Source organism: Montipora foliosa, chromosome 2 (assembly GCF_036669935.1).
Source record: "Montipora foliosa isolate CH-2021 chromosome 2, ASM3666993v2, whole genome shotgun sequence".
NCBI lineage: Eukaryota > Metazoa > Cnidaria > Anthozoa > Scleractinia > Acroporidae > Montipora > Montipora foliosa.
In genome coordinates, this window is record NC_090870.1 from 4,506,404 (window position 1) to 4,528,650 (window position 22,247).

General features: G+C 38.0%; 2 protein-coding genes across 4 annotated transcripts in view; one reads left to right on the top strand and one right to left on the bottom strand.

Moving 5' to 3' along the window:
• LOC137992149 (NADH dehydrogenase [ubiquinone] 1 alpha subcomplex subunit 9, mitochondrial-like) overlaps positions 1 to 10,729 on the bottom strand; it is an 11,469-nt gene extending 740 nt beyond the window's left edge. Inside the window, exons 1-11 of the mRNA XM_068837282.1 lie at positions 10,681 to 10,729; positions 8,506 to 8,543; positions 7,803 to 7,920; positions 6,255 to 6,352; positions 5,669 to 5,760; positions 5,123 to 5,264; positions 3,152 to 3,254; positions 2,156 to 2,226; positions 1,983 to 2,059; positions 1,249 to 1,344; positions 135 to 201 (exon numbers count right to left, since the gene is read on the bottom strand). Coding sequence (XP_068693383.1) covers positions 135 to 201; positions 1,249 to 1,344; positions 1,983 to 2,059; positions 2,156 to 2,226; positions 3,152 to 3,254; positions 5,123 to 5,264; positions 5,669 to 5,760; positions 6,255 to 6,352; positions 7,803 to 7,920; positions 8,506 to 8,543; positions 10,681 to 10,714 — 936 coding nt within the window. The 5' untranslated portion in view covers positions 10,715 to 10,729. The remainder of the gene's footprint in view (positions 1 to 134; positions 202 to 1,248; positions 1,345 to 1,982; positions 2,060 to 2,155; positions 2,227 to 3,151; positions 3,255 to 5,122; positions 5,265 to 5,668; positions 5,761 to 6,254; positions 6,353 to 7,802; positions 7,921 to 8,505; positions 8,544 to 10,680) is intronic.
• A 71-nt stretch (positions 10,730 to 10,800) lies between these two features.
• On the top strand, positions 10,801 to 21,748 carry LOC137988770 (forkhead box protein D1-like). 3 transcript variants are annotated; one of them, XM_068834728.1, is made up of 5 exons: positions 10,801 to 10,863; positions 12,200 to 12,287; positions 12,836 to 12,926; positions 18,054 to 18,094; positions 18,424 to 21,748. In XM_068834728.1, the coding sequence occupies exon 5, from the start codon at positions 18,981 to 18,983 to the stop codon at positions 20,067 to 20,069; it is 1,089 nt and encodes a 362-aa protein (XP_068690829.1). In that variant the 5' UTR covers positions 10,801 to 10,863; positions 12,200 to 12,287; positions 12,836 to 12,926; positions 18,054 to 18,094; positions 18,424 to 18,980; the 3' UTR covers positions 20,070 to 21,748. The 3 variants fall into 3 exon arrangements, with proteins under 3 accessions (XP_068690829.1, XP_068690834.1, XP_068690839.1); XM_068834733.1 differs by lacking the exon at positions 18,054 to 18,094; XM_068834738.1 differs by lacking the exons at positions 10,801 to 10,863; positions 12,200 to 12,287; positions 12,836 to 12,926 and adding an exon at positions 14,155 to 14,588.
• The last annotated feature ends 499 nt before the right edge of the window (positions 21,749 to 22,247 follow it).

Consider the following 22,247-nt stretch of genomic DNA (forward strand, 5'->3'; position numbering starts at 1 on the left):
AAAATTACTTGAACCTACTTTAGCTGACATGTAATTTGGTTCTCATGAATCGTTGTCTAAAAAGAAACAGCCCGTAAAAAGCTTCAAATTAATAAAAATAATAGTCACATTTGGTGACTGACAGTCTAACGTACCCTAAAGAGCATGTCTCTTGTGAGACGAGGACTCCAAATGGACTGCTCCATGGCCCAGGCAATCAAACTGCAAAGTAAACCAGTCATTCAGTTGGTACCAGCAAAAATACAAACACCTACACAGACCAAAACAGGTACAAAGAGAGGATGGAAGGAAGATTTGAGAAATTCCCACCAAGCTTTCTGAAAATTCATTAAAAGGCCTCACAGACTAATGACTAGACATAATAGGATTCCCCTGACAATATATTGCAGGCAAGAAACATGCACCAGTACCTGTTTTCTAGAGTACAAAAAAGGCTTGTCACATCTCCTGTTCTTGATAAAAATAATTTTACGGAGGTTTAAACCAGACATTAATTTTTAGGTTTTGTTGAAAGGATTCTATCCTTGATGAAACTGAACAAAGTCAAGATTTCACTGAATGTAATAAATGCAAGACAATCTTGTGTTTAAGTGTATTTAATACATGGATTAGCGACCACTTTCTTTCAAAAAGCCCTGAATCTGTTATCAGTGGTTTTAGCCTACTTGCTGAGAATACTCGCCGACTAAAGTCTTAGTAAGAAAGGAAATTTAAGGGTTGGTGCAGCTGCTTACATAGAAAGCTGCACCTCAAGCATTTTAGTTACAGCAAATATTGTTACGTTTTAGAACTTTCATAATTAAGTTAAGTACGCTCATCCCGGTGAGTGCACTCCTGAAAAGGACTGTTTGAGATGACATTGACTGACATTTCGACAATCTGAGTGGAAGTCATCTTCAGAGTCAAGTGATTTGCATAACGTTAGTAGACGCTATAAATACTCTGGTCGTAGATGTCATTGGTCAACATATTCGTTTTATAGTATCTACTGACGTTACACAAATCACTTGACTCTGAAGAAGACTTGTACACTCAGGTTGTGGAACGTAACTGTCATCTCAAACAGTCCTTCTCAAGACTACACTCACCCGGGTTAGATCGTACTTTACTTAATTATGATATGACTCCTGGGTTCAAACTGTTTACGTTTTCTAACTTTTGCACCTGAGTTTGACTTTTCTAATTGTTAGGGTTATGCATCTATTGTTTAGAGGAGAGATATCTCAGCGCTATACTCATAAGACTTACTTGTAAATGCTTCTTGGCATGGTGTAATGTGGCAACTCTCTTCTCATCAATCGATAGGTGTAATCCAATACATCAAACAAGTAATATTCCTCTGGGCTGAAAGAAAACAAAATGAACTGTACTGTCGAAATTGCATGTAGTCATTGCTAGTTTGGGTTCAAGTTTTGTGCACGCCAGAATTTTTTCATTTTTAACAAATTAAAAATGCTGTGACAGAGCTGATATTTCTGTTATAAAAGACTCCATGTCCCAGATGAAAAAACTGTTTCTTAGACTTACATGTACTACCGTACTTTGCAACATCACAAAATTGGACAATGTTGGGTAATACAATGTTGTCCCTGGCGATGCATCAGGGCATTGCTGGCTATATCTTTCAGGGAAGACCATACAGTCAAATTGCCAAACCCTCCTCCCTGATGTTGGTTGACCTTTCTTCCCACCATTAACAAAAACTAACAAACTCAACCCACATATGATGCCGAGTATCGCAATTGAACCAGGGCTGCATATTTGGTTGGAGACATTTAGTGCTTTCACCACTGTGCCATCCCTGCTTTCTGGGATACTCAACTGTATCAATTGTTGTTGTTGTTATCATCATCATCATCATCATCATCATCATCATCATCATCATCATTCACATTATGTATTGTAAAAGAGAGACAGATAAAGTTGGTCAAATGTTATTACTAAGACAAAAATAAAAAAACAAATAAGACAATAATATTTACCCAACAAGTTCAAATGTCTGTCCAATGCTGTCATCTTCACGTATAGCATTCACGACAGCCTGAGCTACATCAGCAATCTGCAGATAAAACAAACATGAGACAAATAAAACGTTATTACTGCATCACATTTAAATAATGGCCTATGGAAAAATAATAATATTTAATGTACTAACATAGACAGGGACTTTAGTTGTCTTCATTCCTCCATCAATAAGTGGGATTCCAAGTGGAAGTTTCCTAAGATCTGAAATTACACCAGTTAAGTTAGTGCCTTTTAATCGTATCAATAACAAAAAAATGCTCCATTATTTGGTTAATTGATTCTGAGAGTCTGATGTTTTATGTAATGTGACTGCTAGTGTAATCAAAAAGACTGTTCAATATGGTATGCACAAAATATGTTAACCCATTGACTCCCGGAGAAGGGGGGGGGGGGGGGTTCTCTATTGACAAGTAAAATCGTCTGGCGTTGGACAGAATAAGTCTGGCCAGTTCAGAATGGTTTGGATGCCAAGGGGTTAAGGAATTTCTATTAACCCAGTGACACCTGGAAGCGACACTTAAGGACGTTGCCTACTAATTAAAGATACTTTTGCTCCGGTGTGTGATTATACAGGAAATGTAGATCTTAACAAGTGTTATTGAAATCCAAAAAGAAAATTGGGGGTAGCCACGCATTTTTTAAAGATAATTCATGAATCATAGTTGTAAAAAGCTTTAAAATACAAAGCAATGTATGGCGTTCTTTCTCAAATGGAAGCTTAATTATCTCTCAAAAATGCATGGTTATCCCCAATTTTCTTTTTGGATACCAAGAGTACTTACTAAGATCTACTTACTCCGGATAGTTTTAAACCGCGCAAAAATATTTCTGTGTTAGTAAGCATCACCGATAGGAAACCCGAGTATCTCGAGATGCGCAGAACGTATGCGCAATAGCAATAGTAGGCACCGTCCTTAAGATGTTACTCTGTCTACCGCAAGATGATTTTACAAATGGGGGCGTCCTAGGTTGCCTGAGGAGCGAATGGGGGAATTACTCCTTGGATGTTACAATATAATTATTTATTGTTCTTGAAATTTCAAATCAGCCAAAGTTCTCAAATCCCTGATTTGAAAATTACCACACTCTCTAAGGGCTGGGCTCACTCTTGCACATAACAACTTACAAGCATAGTAGTTCAAGAAGTGATCTTCATGGCCAAAACAGGTTGCAGGTCGCATGATGGTAGCATCTGGAAATTCCTCTCTGACAGCAACCTCGCCACGAGCCTGACAAAAGCAAAACAGCTGTTGCTATCTACGGAATTAGCCTGCTCCAACCTCGCTGATAGTCGGGAAAGCAAGAAGCAGAACAACAGAAAATGTGTGGGAGCTGGAGCTAAGGCAAGGCAGGACCCACGCTCCCATGTGATTTTTCCCCACACTTTTTGCTTTTTACTTTCCTGACTATCTGGGAGCCTGCAACAGGCTACTATGGACTAACTGAAGTGTGCCCTATAACACAGAGGGACAGAAATGAAAAGTTACAGGCATATAGGATTTCCACGATTGTTTGGAGGCTGCTACTAAGGTGAAATCAGGACCAAGAAGAATCTGCACAAGCAATCTCCATCATCGGCAAAGGAGGGTAGCAGTGGCTGCACTGACATACTGGCATTACAAGGGCGAGCTTACGGTTATTCCCCCCCCCCCCCCTCCCTTAGGGACAAAAAACAAAGTAAATTACTTAAACTACTGTCTTATGACACAAAAATGTGGCTATAGGCCCTTTGCATGACCGTATTCACATGACCTTGCCAATCATACAAAATCGTCGTGGTACAAAATAGAGGCCAGGCCTTTGAGTGCGTGATTTTGGAGTGGTTTGAAAGTTTGAAAAATGTAAAAGAATATTGTGTGCTGGATGGCAAAGCTTGCTATCCAGTAGCTGTTTTCCATATAAATCGCAGTTAATGTTTCAAGCATTAAAATCACTATAAAATCGCTCACCTACTAGTAAATGTCAGTGGCCTGAAGATTTATATCTTACTACTGGTAATTTCATCATGCTCTTTCCATTTCAGGCATCTGTTTCGAAACACAACCATTTATTTATAATTGACAAGATCATCAGACACAGTCATGGCAAAGAGCCTATTCTCCCCATAAACAGCATAAGTCCAAGGTGCACGTCACTTGTTCTTATGATACCGTACTTATTCGGCTACAAGCCGAGCTTGGCTATAAGCCGAGACCCCAAACTTCTTACGGAAAAAATCAACTTGATTGACACAAATTGTAAATGCATAATACTCGGCTATAAGCCGAGACCCATTTTAGGTCTTGATGTGTATTATTGACTATGGAATTTTCGTAATTTAAAATACAATCTGTTCAACGGGGAGCGTATCAGGGAGCATATCCCGAGCTTTGGCGTGGTTGTCACAGCAAAGAATTCAAGGTAAGATTTTCCCTTTAATCCGTACGGTTTTTTTGCTTGGAAAATGTCGCTACAAGAAGAAATCCACTTGTGTTTTCGTCTCAAGTTTGCTATGGTGTCATGTGACAAGCTTGTTTACACGATCTGTGATATGGTGCAATCTCGTTCCCAGATTCCTCGTTCCTTCGATGGGTAAACCAGGCTTGGTGTGATATTCCCGAGGAGATGGGAAGGCGTTCGTTCAAGACTTCACCTCTATAATGCACTCGACGGCACAGAAGACGATGTAGTCTTCGACGAGAATATTCCAGAACAAAAAAAAAAAAGTGAAGACGAGGAATTGGACAACGAATTTGAGACAGACAGGAAGGAAGAAGACGAGCAATAAGATCGATCCGGATTACACAACAACACGAACGGCTCCTTTACGAGCCACCAAGTAATAAAAATCCATATTACACCAACAACAACTTCTCTTCATTTTACAAGTAATTTAGTTCGGCTTGTAAGTGAATACACGTTCATTTGTTACTGTTTTAATTTGCTGAGAAAATTCTTTTTATCAAAAATACTCGGGTATAAGCCGAGACCCCTTCTACCGCTTCAAATTTGCCCAAATTGAGTGAGGATTTGTGTAAAAATCGCTCGGCTTATAGCTGAATAAGTACGGTAACAAGGAAATGGCTTTAAAAAAACAATCCTGGACTCTTTCACTGACCTTGGACTGCAGGAACTTAGAAGGGCTTTTCTCACTGGCATTGAGTGCAGACACATGAATTAAGCGTTTTACTCCAGCTTCTCTAGCAGCCTTTGCAATAACGCGAGCACCAGTGGCATGGACATCATCAAAGGAGAAGTTTCTGCAAAAAAATCAAATTTCATTACAATTTACATCGTACAGATAAGTTGGTCCTTTTCCTTCTTCACAGCCTTTCGCTATTACTTGGTTTAGCTACCCATCAAAAACTGTTCCCTCACCCATTGAACAAATCAAACTTGATACATCAGTTTTGTACACAAGGTTTTGCTTAAGGTTTTTTGGCCATATACAGTGCGACTCTGGTGGGAGAAACAGTAGACTACAAACTTATGTTGTGTGGGGGATTAAATTTTAGGACCTCAAAGGACAAAATTTAATAGTAGTGAAAATGGAATTTAAACCCACAGCACCCCTGAGAAAATACACTATAATGCAAAATGGGAAGGCTCATCAACCTGATGCTTTCTTTCAAGACCAAAGCCTTAATTTCTTCCTTTAATTCACCTTGTTTCATATTGTCTGCCAATCAAATTGATGACACAATTCGAGTGTTTCACAAGTTTGGCCACTGATTCAGGATCTTTGAGATTATAATCCTATAAACATGGCAAACATATATTAACCACAGAAACAATAATTGGCACCTTAACAACAGAACACAGGAATTCAGACTTACATTAGAAAGAAAAAAATTACAAAACTGGCCCGTATACGCAAAGAAAGTATAGTGTATTCACTGAGCTATTCTAACTGAGTTTAGGGTGTTAAAATAAAGTCTTGTCAAACATGAAGTAACCAACTACTGAATTTTGCACGAAATGGATGACAGTACTGTAGGTTACAAATGAGTATATGGTTTAACTGAGCACAAAATCAAAGCTCTGAATGCAGATGATTTTGCTCATCATAGAGGAAGCCCCTACAAGAGGTTTCCCTTTCACCACTAAACCAGTCCCACTGACAGCATGGGACAGAGTGAAATCTACAAGACTGTCACTCTAAGAAAGCAATGGGTTAAAGAGGACCTGGATGTTGTTAATTATTGCTTGCTTTATTTTAGATTGAGATCAGAGCATCAAATCATCCTTACGAAAAACATCATTTGTCCAAGATCCCCCATTAATCTTAGGTGTCTGTAGTCATGCTCATCTCCACGATACGGAACAATTATCTGATTTCCACCACGCCCTAACAAGAAAAAGGGAAAAATCACCTTTCACATCGCTTCTACTTTCAAAGACAATAATAATTATTATTGTCTCATTTAATATACACAGACTTGCTGGAACCAACGATTCAAAATTTGATGTTTTAAATTTTTGGAATCTTCACTTTTAGTATTCTATCATAGCGGAGCTCCATGTGCTGTGCCATGGTTAAGAAAATATGGTAACTCATCTATGCAAGACATTTTGGTTTTAGCTATGACATCATCATGCGACCGTCCAACCATCTGTCCATACCTATGCCCACTCCTCCATGTATGCCAATGTGACCAGTATCACATGACTATATTATTGCAAGCTCAAATTTAGAGCTCAGCGTAAAAATGGCCACCCCAGTGAAAGGCTTTATGTGGTTCATATGTGCAAACATACCATATTTTATCGGCTATAAGCCAGGCGATTTTTACACAAGTTTAGTCTGAATTGTCTTAAAATCCAAGGGAAAAGGGAGTACTCGGCTTACAGCCAAGAGCTTAACACAAACTGAAAAATTTATTGACTTCAAAGGAAAGATAAGTACGCAAGTATTTGCATACAAGACAAGTAAAACACAAAGCCACAAAGGATAAGTTGTTGGTCATAAACTTTTAATACCGGTATGTGTTGGCTCCTAAAGGAGCCATTTGATTGGTGGGGTTTCCAAAGCGGGAGGTCATCTTATGACTCATCTTCGCCACTATCAGTGTCAAATTCTTCCTCCATCTCTTCTGGACTGCTGTGGTTCCACATCTATATTTATCAAGTATGTGACAATGCGACACTGATAGCTCAGTTGGTGAGCAACCAGATGTAATCAGCTGGGATGTGATTTTGACGAGTAAGAAAACTGTTGTTGGGTTGAGATATCGACTGAAACTCACCCCACATATAATTGCAGAGTTCGGAGGCACAGATATATTGACCACTAAGCAAGCCTAACAATCCAAGGCATGCATCTCTGGGAGATTGTCAGTTGGTCACCCAACCAAATATACACTTTCTTAGTTAAGAAATAAAGTAACATTCTTAATTACAATCAGAAATATAAAACTATAAAAAAATTATGTCATCACTAAAAAATCGCTAAATATAATTACCTAAATAAACATCTATTAAAAACTAGTGTCCCCTTTCCCTCAAAATTCTTTTCCTCTTAGGAGGCAGCAAACAGGCAAGGGGATGCTGCTCAATATTAGAGTTGATGTCTGCCCATAGTCTAGTATCTGAAAGTGTTTAATCAGATCCTTACATGGTATGGTTGTGCAATGGCTGATTCATCTCTTTTAGTGCATGCACAAAGTTTAACTAATTAAGCCAACATGCATACAAGGCACTGTACGAAAAATTAATCACTGGTGTCATTGAAAGTTAGTGACTGAGCTGCCTAAAAATACTAAAATGTGAAAAAAAACCAAGCTAAATGGATGTTATACCCAGTCTATTCAAGACATATCTTCCTAAGAACCCAGTACTTCCAAACACTGTTGCAACCACTCCACTAAATGAGGATCTTCCTCCAGGTCCCGCCTTTGGTAAGTAACTGACATTTCTCTGCAATAGCAAAGACATGACCACATTAAAGCATAAAAATATAGTGTCAAAATTTTTTGAAAGTCTTGGAGCAATGCTCAGTTTGTGTTTTCCAATTCCTTTCCTGAGACACCACACAATAGTTCTAGGATGGAGAAAGTACCTTCCGCAAATTCTTTTGTTCCTTACCATCTTGGGTGAAACTCACACCAGGGTGAAATGGTTAAAACAATGTTGTTTGTATTTGAAACTCTGTCTTTACACAGAGAAGAAAACTAAGAGTCTTCTCATAGAATCATTATGACAATTGGCCCAAGCAGAAAACACCATAATGCTCTTTGTTTGTCCACCCAAATTTTGCATAAGTCATTGTCAGGACAACGATGACAAACAAGAAATGTGCCAAAATGCATGTGCAGGGCATGCACAGCCTTTGTTTTTGAAGCACATTGTTTTGTGGCATTCCTGTAGCTGACATCACTGTACTTGCCTAAGCTCCCCAATTATCAAGCAGTGGAAGTGGTTACTCAGTCTACAAGGTACATGTAATGCTAAATAAAAATTATGAAGATCAAACCTTTATCTCTAAATGGAAATTAGTTGTACCTGACTAGAAACAGCTAGTCCAATGGCCGGCCTTGAGCCTAAAAGACAGATGAAAAAAAGGAGTGCACATGTCAAGTCCACACTGATGTCTTATTAATTTAACAGATAATTTGAGTTTTTTTTGCATGGGGTGCCTGCAAACTAGCTTGAGAGACATGAAGTGCAATTTAACATACAGTCACTCAATTTCTATGTCTTGTTTTAAGTGCATCATCATATAAGAGTTGGAGGGAAAGAATTTGGAAAGACAAATTGGAGACCCCCAGTATCGAATTGCAGGAAGGCAGTCCTCTCCCCCACCCCCAGGAATTGGATCACCTAAGAATTTGACACCCCCTAAATTAACTTCCCCTTCCCTCTTTCGACAAAACATTTGACTGGGGACCCCCAGTATCGAATTGCATGGTACACCTGAAAATGTGGGCCATGGGAGGTATGATTTTCATCTTTTGACCTGTAAAATTTTTAATTTGCCAGAATCCAAGGAGCTTATAGCGTAACAGCTGCTTCTGTATGCACTTACAGTGTATGTCCAGGAATGACCATAATAGAATGCTTCCATTGTCACGCAATATAAAATAAAATCCGAAACTGTTTAAGCAAAGAAAGAAGCCAAGAAAAGGAAATGGCGTAAAAGACTAATACATAAATAACTCCTCCAAATCTGTTTGGTGGATCATTATTTGCCGCAACATGTCACTCAGTTTTACAGAGCTTTGTATCGAGAAGCCATGTTGGCATTCCTCGGAGGGTCACTAATATGGCAGCCTCGTATGAACAAAACATCTGGAGCTCAGTTTGTGATGAAAGCCCTCTCTTTTTGCTTGTGAGCTGCACTTAATGAGCATAAACATGTTCTCTAAAGTTTGTAATGCTTAATTTGCCAAAAAATCACAAGGCGAAACTGTTTTTTTGAACCAGGCAGCTAGCTGCTTTATCTCAGCTACTGTCTTGGTGTCACATAAGGCAAAAATTTAAAATGCTGTATTTTCAAAATGAAAAACACTACATGGCCTAAAGCTGGTAAAAAATTTACTTCTAAGTAATCTTTTACCTGGTATCAATACAAAGTTCAGAAAACCTCGCAACTTTGATTTTAGAATTTGATGAAATCAAGTGAAAACACTCTATCAGATGCACACCCAATTTTGACATCCAACACGAGGTGTTTCTTTAAGTCTAAGTATTTGCTATCTATTGCCGACAAGGTAAATAAGGTAAAGATAAATGTAAGTGTGATTTTTAGCTTAAGGTAGTAAAGCAGCTGTTTAACCTTACTTGAGGAGCAACAATAATATTTGCGGATACTTTGCAACATTAATAATAACCTGGACATACTGTATCGCTCTGTATTCAAGAAAATCTACAGCCATAGTATTAAAATCCTGCATACACTGCAAATGCACTCACGAGTTGGCACAGCCAGACACCAGAAATTTGTGGATTCTGGGATAATTTAGGACTAAAATATTAGCTCACAGCAGAGAAAAGGTCCAAATTGACTTTTATCCAGGAGAGTTGGTGGCCTGTACTGGAGACCGGGAGATTCGTTCATTAACCAGGACACTCCCGGATAATCCAGGAGAGTTGACATGTACGCAATCCCTGTGTGGAATAGTGTCCCATTTTCAGCAGTACACATGTTGACCTTTTCAAAGCTTTAGTCAATTACATAATTAGTTTGGACCTTTACCAATGTCTTTAGCAGTTATTTGTGCATATTACTTTTGTTTTTCTGCATGCTTAGAGTGCATTGTGCTAGTTTTTAGGCTATCTGTTCATCAGCCATTGACGGATTTGTTCACTAGAGCAAGAAACATCCCCGCGCCGGTTATCATGATTATTATTAATAATACAACCCGCACCGGGTGTCACATAACATGACAACTGCCACAACTGAATTACTACTCAACATATAATAGAATGAACTGAAAATGTTTTCAAAAGTGTTTATCGCACATTAAAAAGACAAGCGTTTTCAAAATACTCGATGCTCTGTATGAACCTGTATATGCTTCAATATTCTATCACGACTTCAGCTGGCTTGTTCGAGACGACATCCAAGCTTTTCCAATAAAACAATGAACCAGCTGAATCTCTTACAGCATTTCCCCAGTATATTGGTTATACTATGCCTTGGTATCATTTAAACACACAAAAAAACTCGATACTTACAACACAACTCTTTGAAGCACCGGTTTACCAACATGGTGGCCAAGGAGAAACTGAGCCTCAAACGCTTGTGGTCAGTTATTTTTGGAAGGATTACTTAGTGTAAAGTGAGCGAAAGTGTCTCGGTAGCACAGTGTGCGCCAGTCACAACTACGAGGTCGTCACTTGTTTCAATCCCTCAAACTGGTAAGATCCGAACTGCATGCTAGCAAGTATATACGTTTCCCTTTTTATTCAATTTACACGACATACAGTCTACTATAGACTTCAAATCTACTTCAACGAAACAAACATTTTAAACAAGCTGAGAGGATTCACAATAGGCGATGTTGAACTCGGATCCACATGTGGCTTTTTACCTTGCAGTACGTTTCCGATCAGGGGCACCCAACAAGAATATAAAATAATAGTTCAAAACCACTTAAACATAGCATTGTCAAACGTATTTTCGTATTCAAACGGTAGATATAGGCATATTTTTATCCCCTAAAATTTTTTCATCTGTTCGGATTTCCTAGCTGAAAGTCTATTGATCCGAAAACTATAGGGATCAAAGCTTACCTTTTCGAAATTTTCAGCCGGAAAAGATGCTCCAGAATATTCTAGGTGACCTTTTAGGGTAAAAATCCGTTAAAAATGGGTAATTATACCAATTTTCAGATGTTCGAAAATCCTAGGAGAGGCTGGCAAGCAAGAAATTTTACACCAAATCATGAAATGTTCCGAAAATTCTAGATCTTAAATCGTCTTCCGAACAGATATTTTCCGAAAATTGAAGTTGGGCCGGGTGCCCCAGTCCGATATCCACTGGACTAACGAGACAAGCTTCTGGAAAGTCGAATTTTTTGGACTATTGGCATAGTAGTACCCAGCAAAACAATTGAAAGTTAACCATCGTCAACGGGATTTTAGAGCTAAATACTGTAGATCAGCGCGGCTTAGCTTAGGAACGATATTTCTTGTTAAACTTGAGCTTCAATTCTGCCTGTTTTCGTTCTTTTTACAGCGGTAAACTTGTCGTATTGAGATGGTGTCTGCCGCCTACGATGGGTGTACATTTTAGTCTTCTGGGAAAACAACGAAAATAAACCTTCGTCCCGTGTCACAAAAATTTGTCCAAAAATTAATTCTTTTGGAACGAAAAGAACCCACAAGACTTTAAAGGTCTCAATGTTATGTGCAAAAAAAAAAAAAAACTAGTCTACTCTCATGGTCTTGTGAAGTCAAAATTATCTGTGCAGTTATTCGTGCTTTTCATTTGCATTTGAATTTTTTGTTTTTGGCTCATATTCTTTCAGATTTAATTATTCTTTTACGCTATTTCAATAGTTGATATACAATATTACATACTACAAAAGAGACAAAAAGAAAAAGTACACGGCCCAAAAATTATGCGCAGTGACCAAAGTAGCCGTAGCACAGGCTTTCGAGTTAGACATTGCCACCTTAAATTATGTGAATACATCAACAATTTCAAACACTCGGCAAAGTCCCTTTTTGATTTATATTCGTTTCTGCTTAGGTGGCCTCACTTCACCATAAACCGCTTTGGAGGGAGAAAACAGGACAGCCACGACACCGAGGACATCAACCCCTTCTGTTCTCGAACAGTATGTTGGTTAAACGTTCTTTAACGTCCCACGGGAAACTTACGAACATAGAGGATAATTGTGAGACGTAGCCTACGGTTTTTAGTCCTGTTTCAAGAAGACTTGGGTGTCTAACCATAAGCAGATTAAATTACAAAGGCAGCACTTTCTTCTTAGTTATTTTTCGATCCTGAGTGTTGATCCGCATGACTGCCAGATGCCCAACCAACCGAACCACTGATGCAATAGGAAATTTCTTTGCGTATAATATCGTTGCATCATTAGCTTTACTCTTTTTACTGACTGAATCTAAATTCAACCTACATTAATAAAACGGTTTCAAACAAACAAACAAAGACAAATTTAATTATTCAGTTTTCAGATGTAACAATAACAATAATGAAACTTCTTGAAATGACTAGTCTTCTATCACTGGAGCACTAATGTGGTACACGGTACATTGAAATCGAATAAATTTAACGCAAATCAAATCAAATCAAATCTGGAGATGGAAAATCAAAACGACATTGAAGATAACCTGCTAAATATTCGTTTTTGTTCCGTTTTAGCAATGCGGGAGATGCGCAATTGCAAGGTTGTAACGAAAAAGGAACAAAGACATTTTTACAGCGCACTCCGGTCTCCCGCAGGTTTATCAGGGTTAGTATCACCCATGGAGCCCTACTCCGGCTGTTTGCACACATTTTTCGCAGGGTACTTCAGTTTTCACCTCTAGCCAGAAACCAAAATTTCAGCTGAACTGATTTGATACGTGCAAGGAAAGGTTACGTTTATACAAACGTTGGCCGTGTAGCACTTATATTTTAAACAGAGTTAACTGAATAGAGTGTAATGTGAAGTGCTAGATTTCTATCCCATATGAACCATGTGAGCGTTAGCGCTACTGATGGAAATGGCCCCACACACGGCCAACGTTTGTATAGGGGCCATTTCCATCAGTAGGGCTAACGCTCACATGGTTCATATGGGATAGATATCTAGCACTTCACATTACACTCTATTCAGTTAATTCTGATTTGATACGTGGTCTCCCCAATTAGAATAAATATTATACTCGCCGCTATTGTATGAGTTTGAGAATGAACATAGTTATTACTTATGCAAATATTGATGTTAGTGGTGTAAAGCGTGGGAAGTGACATGATAAACAAGTTGCTTAGCAACGGGTGAGACGACAATGGAATTGAAAAATAAGACCCATAGGAAGGATTGGAGTTCTTGTTGATCAAAGGGTAAAGCATCTGATCGGCCGGTGTTAAGGAGGAGGTTGTTGGTTCGGATTCTGCCTACTACTCTGACTTTTTCAGTGTTACGTCCTCTCGCCCGTTGCCATGCAACTAGTTTATCATAGTTATTACTAGTTTTATTTTTTGTCTTCTAGCAATTTTTTTTTTCAACCACTGCTTGACAAAATCAAAACCAAATGATTACTTCACAGGAAACAACACAAAGGAAATGGGAAATGGTTGTTAACAGAAACTCCAGTTTTCGAGAGCACGTTATCCTGTTCTAGCCGAGATGCGATCAGTATCACAATATCGCAAATCTTTTACAACTCATCAAGCGAATTATTTTTGCTGCTGACTCAAGCGTCGCAACAAACAGTCTTTTAATTTAAAGATATTCTAATGCCTTTCCATGAGTAGTTTTGGCTACCCCAAAAAAGCCGCTCAAGAGCAGATGTTAAAGCCGGTCTCAAAATGTGCAACTCTTGATTGAAACAGTCCGTTATCTGCACGTTGGACGAAAGAGATAACGAATCATCTAAATAACAATAATGATAACAATAATGATGATTATGATATGCATTTACATGGTGCAGTTTCCATGTAAACATTTCTAAATGCATCTTAGGGTCGGTGCAAAATGAGGTGAAGACCAGTTTAGGTAAACAGGAAGAGGAAATTCACCGATGTACTGGCGGGAAAAATTTCACCTTGCGATATGACAAAACGTTGTTTCAAGTTTCATATGATATAAGCGATACCGTTTCGTTTCGTTTCATTAAACATGGAATCACTATTTCCAGAGGATGAGTAATTATTTGAGGAGGCATGAATATTGGCAACTGCAAAAAGAACCCAAGAGCGTTGGAACTTGTTAAAGGGGCAAAGTCCGATTGCATGCATCGTGTGGTTGGCAATTCTTAGAGAGAATGAGTTCAGTGATACTTTTAGCAGTTTTTAGCTTGGTTTTCAAGGGGAAACTTTTATGAGATAGTTTTACTCTCATTGGTTAGTTTGAAGTGGGAATGGTGGATTTTGCATTTTGAAAAGACTTGGCCATGGATAAGTAAAGGAGGTACGGTTATTTTATTTGTCTAACAATATGTACACTGAGTAGCATCTAAATTCACATCGATAGTTGTTTGTGCAGGTAATATAAATGTAATACAGTTAATTTCTAATTTTATCGGTTTTTGACGAAAAATAAGAAGAGCTGACATTAACTAAGTATAGTTTCAATGCCGTGTTTCTGAGACGACAGAGGTTAAAGGTAATTTAGGATGGGCCAATATTCTCGCCACACTGTGTTGCATAAAACGAAATTAATCTGTAGTAATAATCGTGTGGGTGGGAAGACAAAGAAGGGAAGAAATAGGGAAAGCAGTGTATGTATCTAAGATTGATTCAGATAGCAGCAGTTTTTCACTCGCTCAAAACCGCTTTCCATAGCTTGAGAGTTGGTTTCTAGGTAGCAATAATATCCAAGTGGAAAAATCAAGTTTCCGGGATACAGCAGAGAGATCGTTTAAGTATAAGAAATATCGTGTAATGAATAGGAGAGAAATGAATCAAGTCAAGAGGTACTTTAGGATCTTTTTATTTTGTTGTAAAACCAGAAGCCTTCGATCTAGAAATACTGATGTCGAATGGATCAATTATTCAAAAACATTTCATATGCATATTAATTAAAAGGCGCATGGGATCAAGATGACCAAGAAAAAACAAAAACTAACCCTAATATTTTAAACTGACTTTAAAATTAATTTTGTCCCCTCACTTTTAATATCTTTACTCAATTTATTTTTTCACCCAAGAAGGGAAATATATACGGAAAAGTATATACATTTGTGACGCTGCTCAACATTTCAATCTTCGTTTTCAATTCAATAAAACTGAGAGAAATAGAGTTGAAAATGATGACTGTTTACCGTCTAGTTACGCAGCGGGTAAAATTAGTGTCAACCACCACACGCTTACTGCAAAAAAAAAATTGGTGTGAAATAGCAACACCTCCAATAATATTGTTTCCCTTATTCCGCTGAACAAACCGGTAAAGAATGAAAGCAATCTAATTGTGATTAATCCGTATGTTCTTCATAAAACGTATAGCTTTTTGGATATGTATATTATTTCTTTCATATGTACTTCCCACTGGACCACGGAAACAATATGTTCGCTTAACGAGATTTGGGCGTTTACTATACAAACCGAAATTTAAAGAAGTTCCGGAGCGTTCAGTTGTCAATGATCTAGATGTCGCATTATCGAGTGAAAACGATATTGCTAGAGTTGAATTATTTAATTATGAAACCTTAAGAAGAATAATAAAACAATGCAGAAAAAGTATACTTGAATATCAGATAAAACAATCCGTGCGTCGGTGCCATAATTTGAGCAGAAAAATTGAGCTTAAAGCAGGGAATTGAAGATCATTGAGTACAACCGCTTTTTTAGAATGTTTTTAGCAGCGTTTGCGCTCGAAAGAGTGTCTTTTCTTGGTTTCATTGATTCTTCACGGATTTACTGGACAACAAGACAAAAAGGGAAGAAATTAAATATCACTTAACAAAAGAAGTTTTTCTCTTTTGCATTGGAAAACTCGATATTCCATGGAAAGGCATTCGATCGGCCTTAATTTTCTGTCACCTGCCTCTTTCAGATTACAAAAACAATGACAATGTAATGAAACGGACAATAACAAGTTGCTAATAACCTAGATTGAGCCAATTAATCAAGAACTGTCAGTATTTCGCCAGATCTCCCAATATAGCTTAAGAATTGAACAGTATCTCTTTCTTTCACGAGGAATCGTTAAATCTTGCGCACTTGCTAAATTACCGGCGTTTCGAGGTAAATTACATTCTTTGAAGTGGCGAAACTGTCGAGAACGATTTTGCCATGAGCGCATTAACCCTGACTAAAGACTGCGACAAAACCATCCAAACGACTTTTCTAATGTCAATAAATAATTCACTTAAAATGTCTGTAAAGGAAGCTGGGGTAATTTATCTCGTATAAAGCCGCAAAAGGGGACTGTAATGTGAAAAATATTTATCATGAAACAAAACGTGCACAACTGAACAGATGACATTTCATTATTTTTTTGTCGAAAAAGAGTGCCTTTTAGCTAGAGGTCGCTTATTGCTACCAGTTGTGCTGCTGAAGGGTTTTGGTGACATTAGCAGAGCAAGCAAAAATATACTGAGAAAATACCGAGCATGACTAGACCTATGTATCGTCGAGCGCTTTTTTTTTTGTTTTTTTTTTTGTTTTATTTTTTTCTCGAAGCTGAGCATTTTTAATTCCTGGGAAAATACAAAAGCAAACTTGTCAAATGAATCCGTTGTTTGCCACACACCGTGAACAATCATTGTTCTGTAAGGACAAACTACCCTGCTCTTTCCATAAACTCTGTTGCTACCAGCTGTATATCTATCAAAACTGATCTTTGTGTTTTCAGATGTCCTGCTGCGCACAAAACGAAGTTAAATGTACATGTTATATTGTGGTATGCCGAGCGCAGCTTCAGGAAAATTCTGTCATTGGATGCATCCGCATTATTCGCAAAGCAACGTCTGTATACAAAACTTATTGATCAGTTACTTTGATAAAAATCCATCGTTTTCTGGTTAATAAACGCAAAATGGAATATTTTAGCTTAAGCCAAATTGAAATTAACAATTTCAGTTTTTCGAAAAAACGAAAAATAAAAACTTCGTTCGTAGGATAAAATGATGGGGTGTTCCAAAACATGGTTTAGCCGGAATTTCACTTTGACATTTGGTAACTTTTGAGATCAACAAATTTTCAAACGCGACGTGATGGCGAAAACTTAGCTCATCGAAAGAGATGTGGTTTATTAGTCGCCATTTGGGAAATATAACATTTATTGATATCTTTTTAATTAAGCAGAATGTTTTCTTTTTAGGCTGCCAGTAGTTCGAATGTGGCGTTCTTTCGTTTTAGTAAGCCTGCCAAACCAAATGAAATTATACCTTAATGGTGTGACTTAACTCGGTTTTCATTAGACAGGGAAAAAGATCGGTAGAAAGGCCCTTTTAGCAGAGACTAATCAGTTTATTGTACGTTGGTTGCCGAAATTGTTATCGCTTTATCAGATCATAAAAACTATTTAATCCCCCAGGGTTAAAGGGGGTTTAATTTGTTTGAAGTTGATCTAACATAAAAAAGATACATTTTTTCAAAACGGCTAGCACAAACTGCGAATACGTCAATTCTCAAAAGAACAAGCTCCATAAATTTAATTTCTCTCAGTGATCTCCTCAAATAGTGTTTACAGAATTTTGAAAGCAAGTATTTTTTTCAATATTTCAGCCATATTACTTCGTTATTTTCTGAAATACAAATATGATTCTGACTTTTTTACATTTAGGAGTCTAAACATTGTGTTTGATGCATTTGCCATGATGGTAGCCAACCTTTTCACTGAATGATTATCAGCCAACTGAACCGTTCAGATCGATACTTCAAATTAAGTTCTTCGGAATTTAATTTCATATCAATTTCATTTTGCTTTAAGTCTTAGAAGCGACAGGACATACAATCAACATTGACCTACCGGTATGTATTATCAGTCAGTGATAGACCTTACATTTAAAACGTGAAAAAAGTTGGTCGAACTCACTACTCTTGGTGATTAATTTACTGTTTATCAACTGAACACAGAATGAAATTGTATTTTATTTGCACTAGCACCAGCCAAAACTTTGAGGATTGTTTGGGTCATAGTTGAATTTAATTTTTCTGAAAAAGTGCCTTAATATGTTACATAATCGAATGAATTACGATGTTAAAACGACCCATTTTTATGTCAGTTAAATGTTTGTTGAACTAGACGCAAGTCAACTGTTTTTAGCAACATTTATTGAATAAACGTTTCCCTTCTTTAGAATTGCTGACGTCTTTAAAACCAATGGAGATCTTGGCCAATCAAAGAAGAGCTACTTACTTCTGGAGAGCTGACCAGGTGGTCTGCACAACTCGGCGAGAGAGGCGGTACTCGCAATTACCTTAATCACTTTGTCTATAAAAGAACTTAACAGTCAAGAATAACTTGAATGAAACGCTGTAAATTTTACACCATAAAACTGATTTATCGGATCAAGTGAAGGAGCACAGAAATTCTATTCGAAGGCCAGAAGTTTCTCTGCTTACAGCTCGCGGTTGCTGCAAATTTCATCGCCTTTTCTTGCCGTGTTCAACTTAATTTAGTTGCTTGATTGTTGGCTTTTGTTTAGGCGGAGACAACGCAAATTACAGTGAGGTCAATATAAGCATACATATGGGTGGTGATAAATACATGTCACTGAGCTAAAACCAATTGGATTCTTTTGTTTGAAACGGTACGTATTTGTTTGACAAGGCCAACTAAGCTATTAATTCATAATCTCGTTTAGCGAGTTGTATAAAGTTCGCAACACGACAAGGATAATTTCACAGAGAGTAAATGCGAACGATCAACATGACCGAGTTTACAACCGAGAAAAGTGTTGATATTTCTGTCTACCGCCAACTTTCGCCAATGATTATTGATCAGCACTGCGAAATAGAGGGTTCCTCCCCAAATACAGACCTTGAAGACATTAAAACTGAACGAGGGAAATCAGAAAATGTGCTCAGTGAAGAATACAAACAGAATATGGGGCTGGACCTGGAGCTAGAGGAGGACGAGCCCGAGCGAGAAACACGGCTCAAATCGCCGGAGAATTCAAGCAAAACAGAGAGCGCCGACCCAGATGTAAAGCCAACCCACTCCTACATTGCCTTGATTGCTATGGCGATTTTGAGCAATCCAAGCAAGAAGATGATTCTTGGAGATATCTACCATTATATTTCAGAAAACTTTCCGTATTATCGAAACAAAGACAAGAGCTGGAGGAACAGCATCAGACATAATCTCTCTCTGAATGAGTGCTTCATCAAAGCAGGTCGGAGCGAAAATGGCAAGGGAAATTACTGGGCTATACATCCCGCCAACCTGGAAGACTTTGCCAACGGCGACTTCAGACGTCGAAGAGCTCGACGGCGTGTGCGAAGAAGCAACGCTTTGAAGTTTGGAGGCAGTTCTTCAGCTTACTTTCGGGGACTGGGTTCTATTTCTACGCATCCATCCTTCTTTCCTTATAGAACTGATGACGGTCGACTGCATCCCAGCTTGCCTACCTTAACTTACGTTCGCCCAACAAAAAAAAGCTTTGCGATAGACAGTATTATGGGGTCTTACGATTTTCCATACTTATACAGCCCGATATCCGTGAGATCATACCCATCTGTAGGCCTACACGGCAGTCGAGATTATTCTGCAGCTTCGACACTTTCTTCAGCCTACCACAATTCACCGCTTGCTTCTTACGGGTCAGGAATGGCAACGAATGCTTCGGCTGGTTACACTGTCAGCTCTGATTCATCAGCATTTTCTGCTTATTTGGGGTCAAAGCCAGGTGTCGCCTCCAGAGGGCAAAACAGTATAAGGTCAGAGAGCTGGCAAGAAACTCTCACAAAACTACGGCAACAGCTGAGGAAAGAGGTACCTTAGGCTGCGTTATCCAAGCACACGTGGTTTAAACTACTGGATAATATTGCAAACATACGGAAGTGACCTTGCTTGCTTCATTTACAAGCAAAGAAATGGGAGATGAACTTGTCTGTCAGATGAAACTCTTAAAGATACATTTTGCCAAAGTAGGTTCTCTTAAAGAGGACTGGTTCTTGAAGTAAGCCCAGTACGGCCGTTAGCTTTGCTTTCAGACAGAAAATTATAGATTATAGACCTTTACTACACATGCAAAAATCTTTGAAAAAACATTTTTAGAATAGATTCTTTAATTTCTTTCAAGTCACAAGGGATCATAAATTCTAGTACAAAGAATTGATCAACATTCATAGGCAGGAAAGTTATCAAAAGAGTAGGTATGGTCAAATATGTGTGTTTAATACGAAGCACCAATTTACTTATTGAATAAGTCGAGTGAATAAGTCGAGTTGAGTCAATAATTCCACCCGTTGAATAAATGGGCTGGGAAACAAGTCGACAGTTGGAGCCGATTGAGAATATCTAAAGAAATATCGGAACAGCATTAGGCTTAATAGAATTATAAAACTAAAGAAGACCTGATGAACGGTTCAAAGAGGCTTTCAACCAATAAATTGCTCTAAAGATAAACACTGCTAATTCAGTAGAAAGCCAAAAGTCGCCCGATGAAGGCCTGCAAAGATAAATATAAAAAGAGTGCTGATGATTTAAAAGAAAAAGTGTTGCGGGAACTGAAACCTTTATAACAAAAAAAAGTCAGGTTTATAATTTGGCATTAAGACCCATGACTCAGTCTTGATATGGTCGTAAATTTAGCAATTTCATATTTGTCATGCTGATAATTTCCGCTATTTATCAGGTAAGACAACTGGCTTAATAAAAGTGAGGTTGTTGAAAAAAAAAACACAAATCATGGGTATCCGCTTAATTTGAGAAAAAAAGGCTGTTTGACCTCCGCAAACCAGTGAGTGCCACAGTGTTTTGTAATTATCTGAGTCTCTTTGAAATTGTACTGTATCCCTGCTTCTTCGGTCTTCGGGACAGCCAAATTATGTTTGGCTTTACTCATCCGTCTCATATTCCGCATGAAAAAAAGGGATGAAACGTTTATTATGCGGTCGTCCTTCGATAAAAACGAGTACAACTACTTTTGTATTCTTCCGTCGATCGATGTACAACGAACTAAGATACACTAATACGATACAAGTAGCAATATCAGAGAGCTATAGTGAGAGGGGTTAAAGGTTCACGAAGTTTCAAAGGCTATTTTTGACGCGAATTACGCATCATTTGCTTAGTGATATATATTTTTCGTGCATTTAGCCCGCCCGCATGCATGCTTGCACCGCAAGAGGAAAACATGTCAAAAAATCTTCCAGATTGATGTGTCTTCTAACTCGGCTTGACCAATTTACATGAATAATGTAAGCTAGCTCTTAGCTGTCGTGGCAAAAAAGTGCAGTTAAACTCAAAGAAATCTCAATCGGAACTAAACAGCTCTCCGTGTGTCAATCACCTTGATATTTTGTGTGAAATCTGGCCCAATGTAACAGGCAAGAACGCGAGTTAAAGTAAACTTCCTTTCTTTCCTTTCATAAATGTTTTATGATCAAACTTTTCCATTTGGGTATTTTTATGCGCTCAATACGGGCTTTGGTGTAAAGTTTAGTTTACTTAATCTATCATTTTTGTCAATAATGGTGAAAATAAAAAGTTTACATTGTTCTTGCTGTGTGGTGTGAATCTTTGAGGATAATAGTATACCTCCTGTGTGTTATGCTTCGTGCTCTTTGCGATGACTATTTTTTGTTGACCACAGTGGAGCAAATTGAACGAAAATTGACTTCCTAAATTCTATCTTTGTTTTCATTGAAGAAAAACTCAATAAATGGGTTAAAAAAAAATTAAGCTCGTCGAAAAATGAGTTTGCTCAAGACACCAATTTTCGATTTTCACATAACTTCGCGGTTAGTTTATACGGCTTTTTCCTAATAGCGATTTTCCTTCCATAAGTTCTTAATTTAACCAGTTCAACTTTTCTCTTTATTTTGAATTCCTGTGCAGATATGTGTGTCTCATTACCAATTATACTGGCGAAACATTGCTGGCAAAACAGTTTAACGTGGGATTACTCGAGAGAGTTTAAAGCAGCTCAAAGTCACTTCGCAAAAATCTCTTTTC

Bases quoted from the DNA above. Each gene is read 5' to 3' on its own strand.
- LOC137988770 (XM_068834728.1), top strand. From the start codon at position 18,981: ATGCGAACGATCAACATGACCGAGTTTACAACCGAGAAAAGTGTTGAT.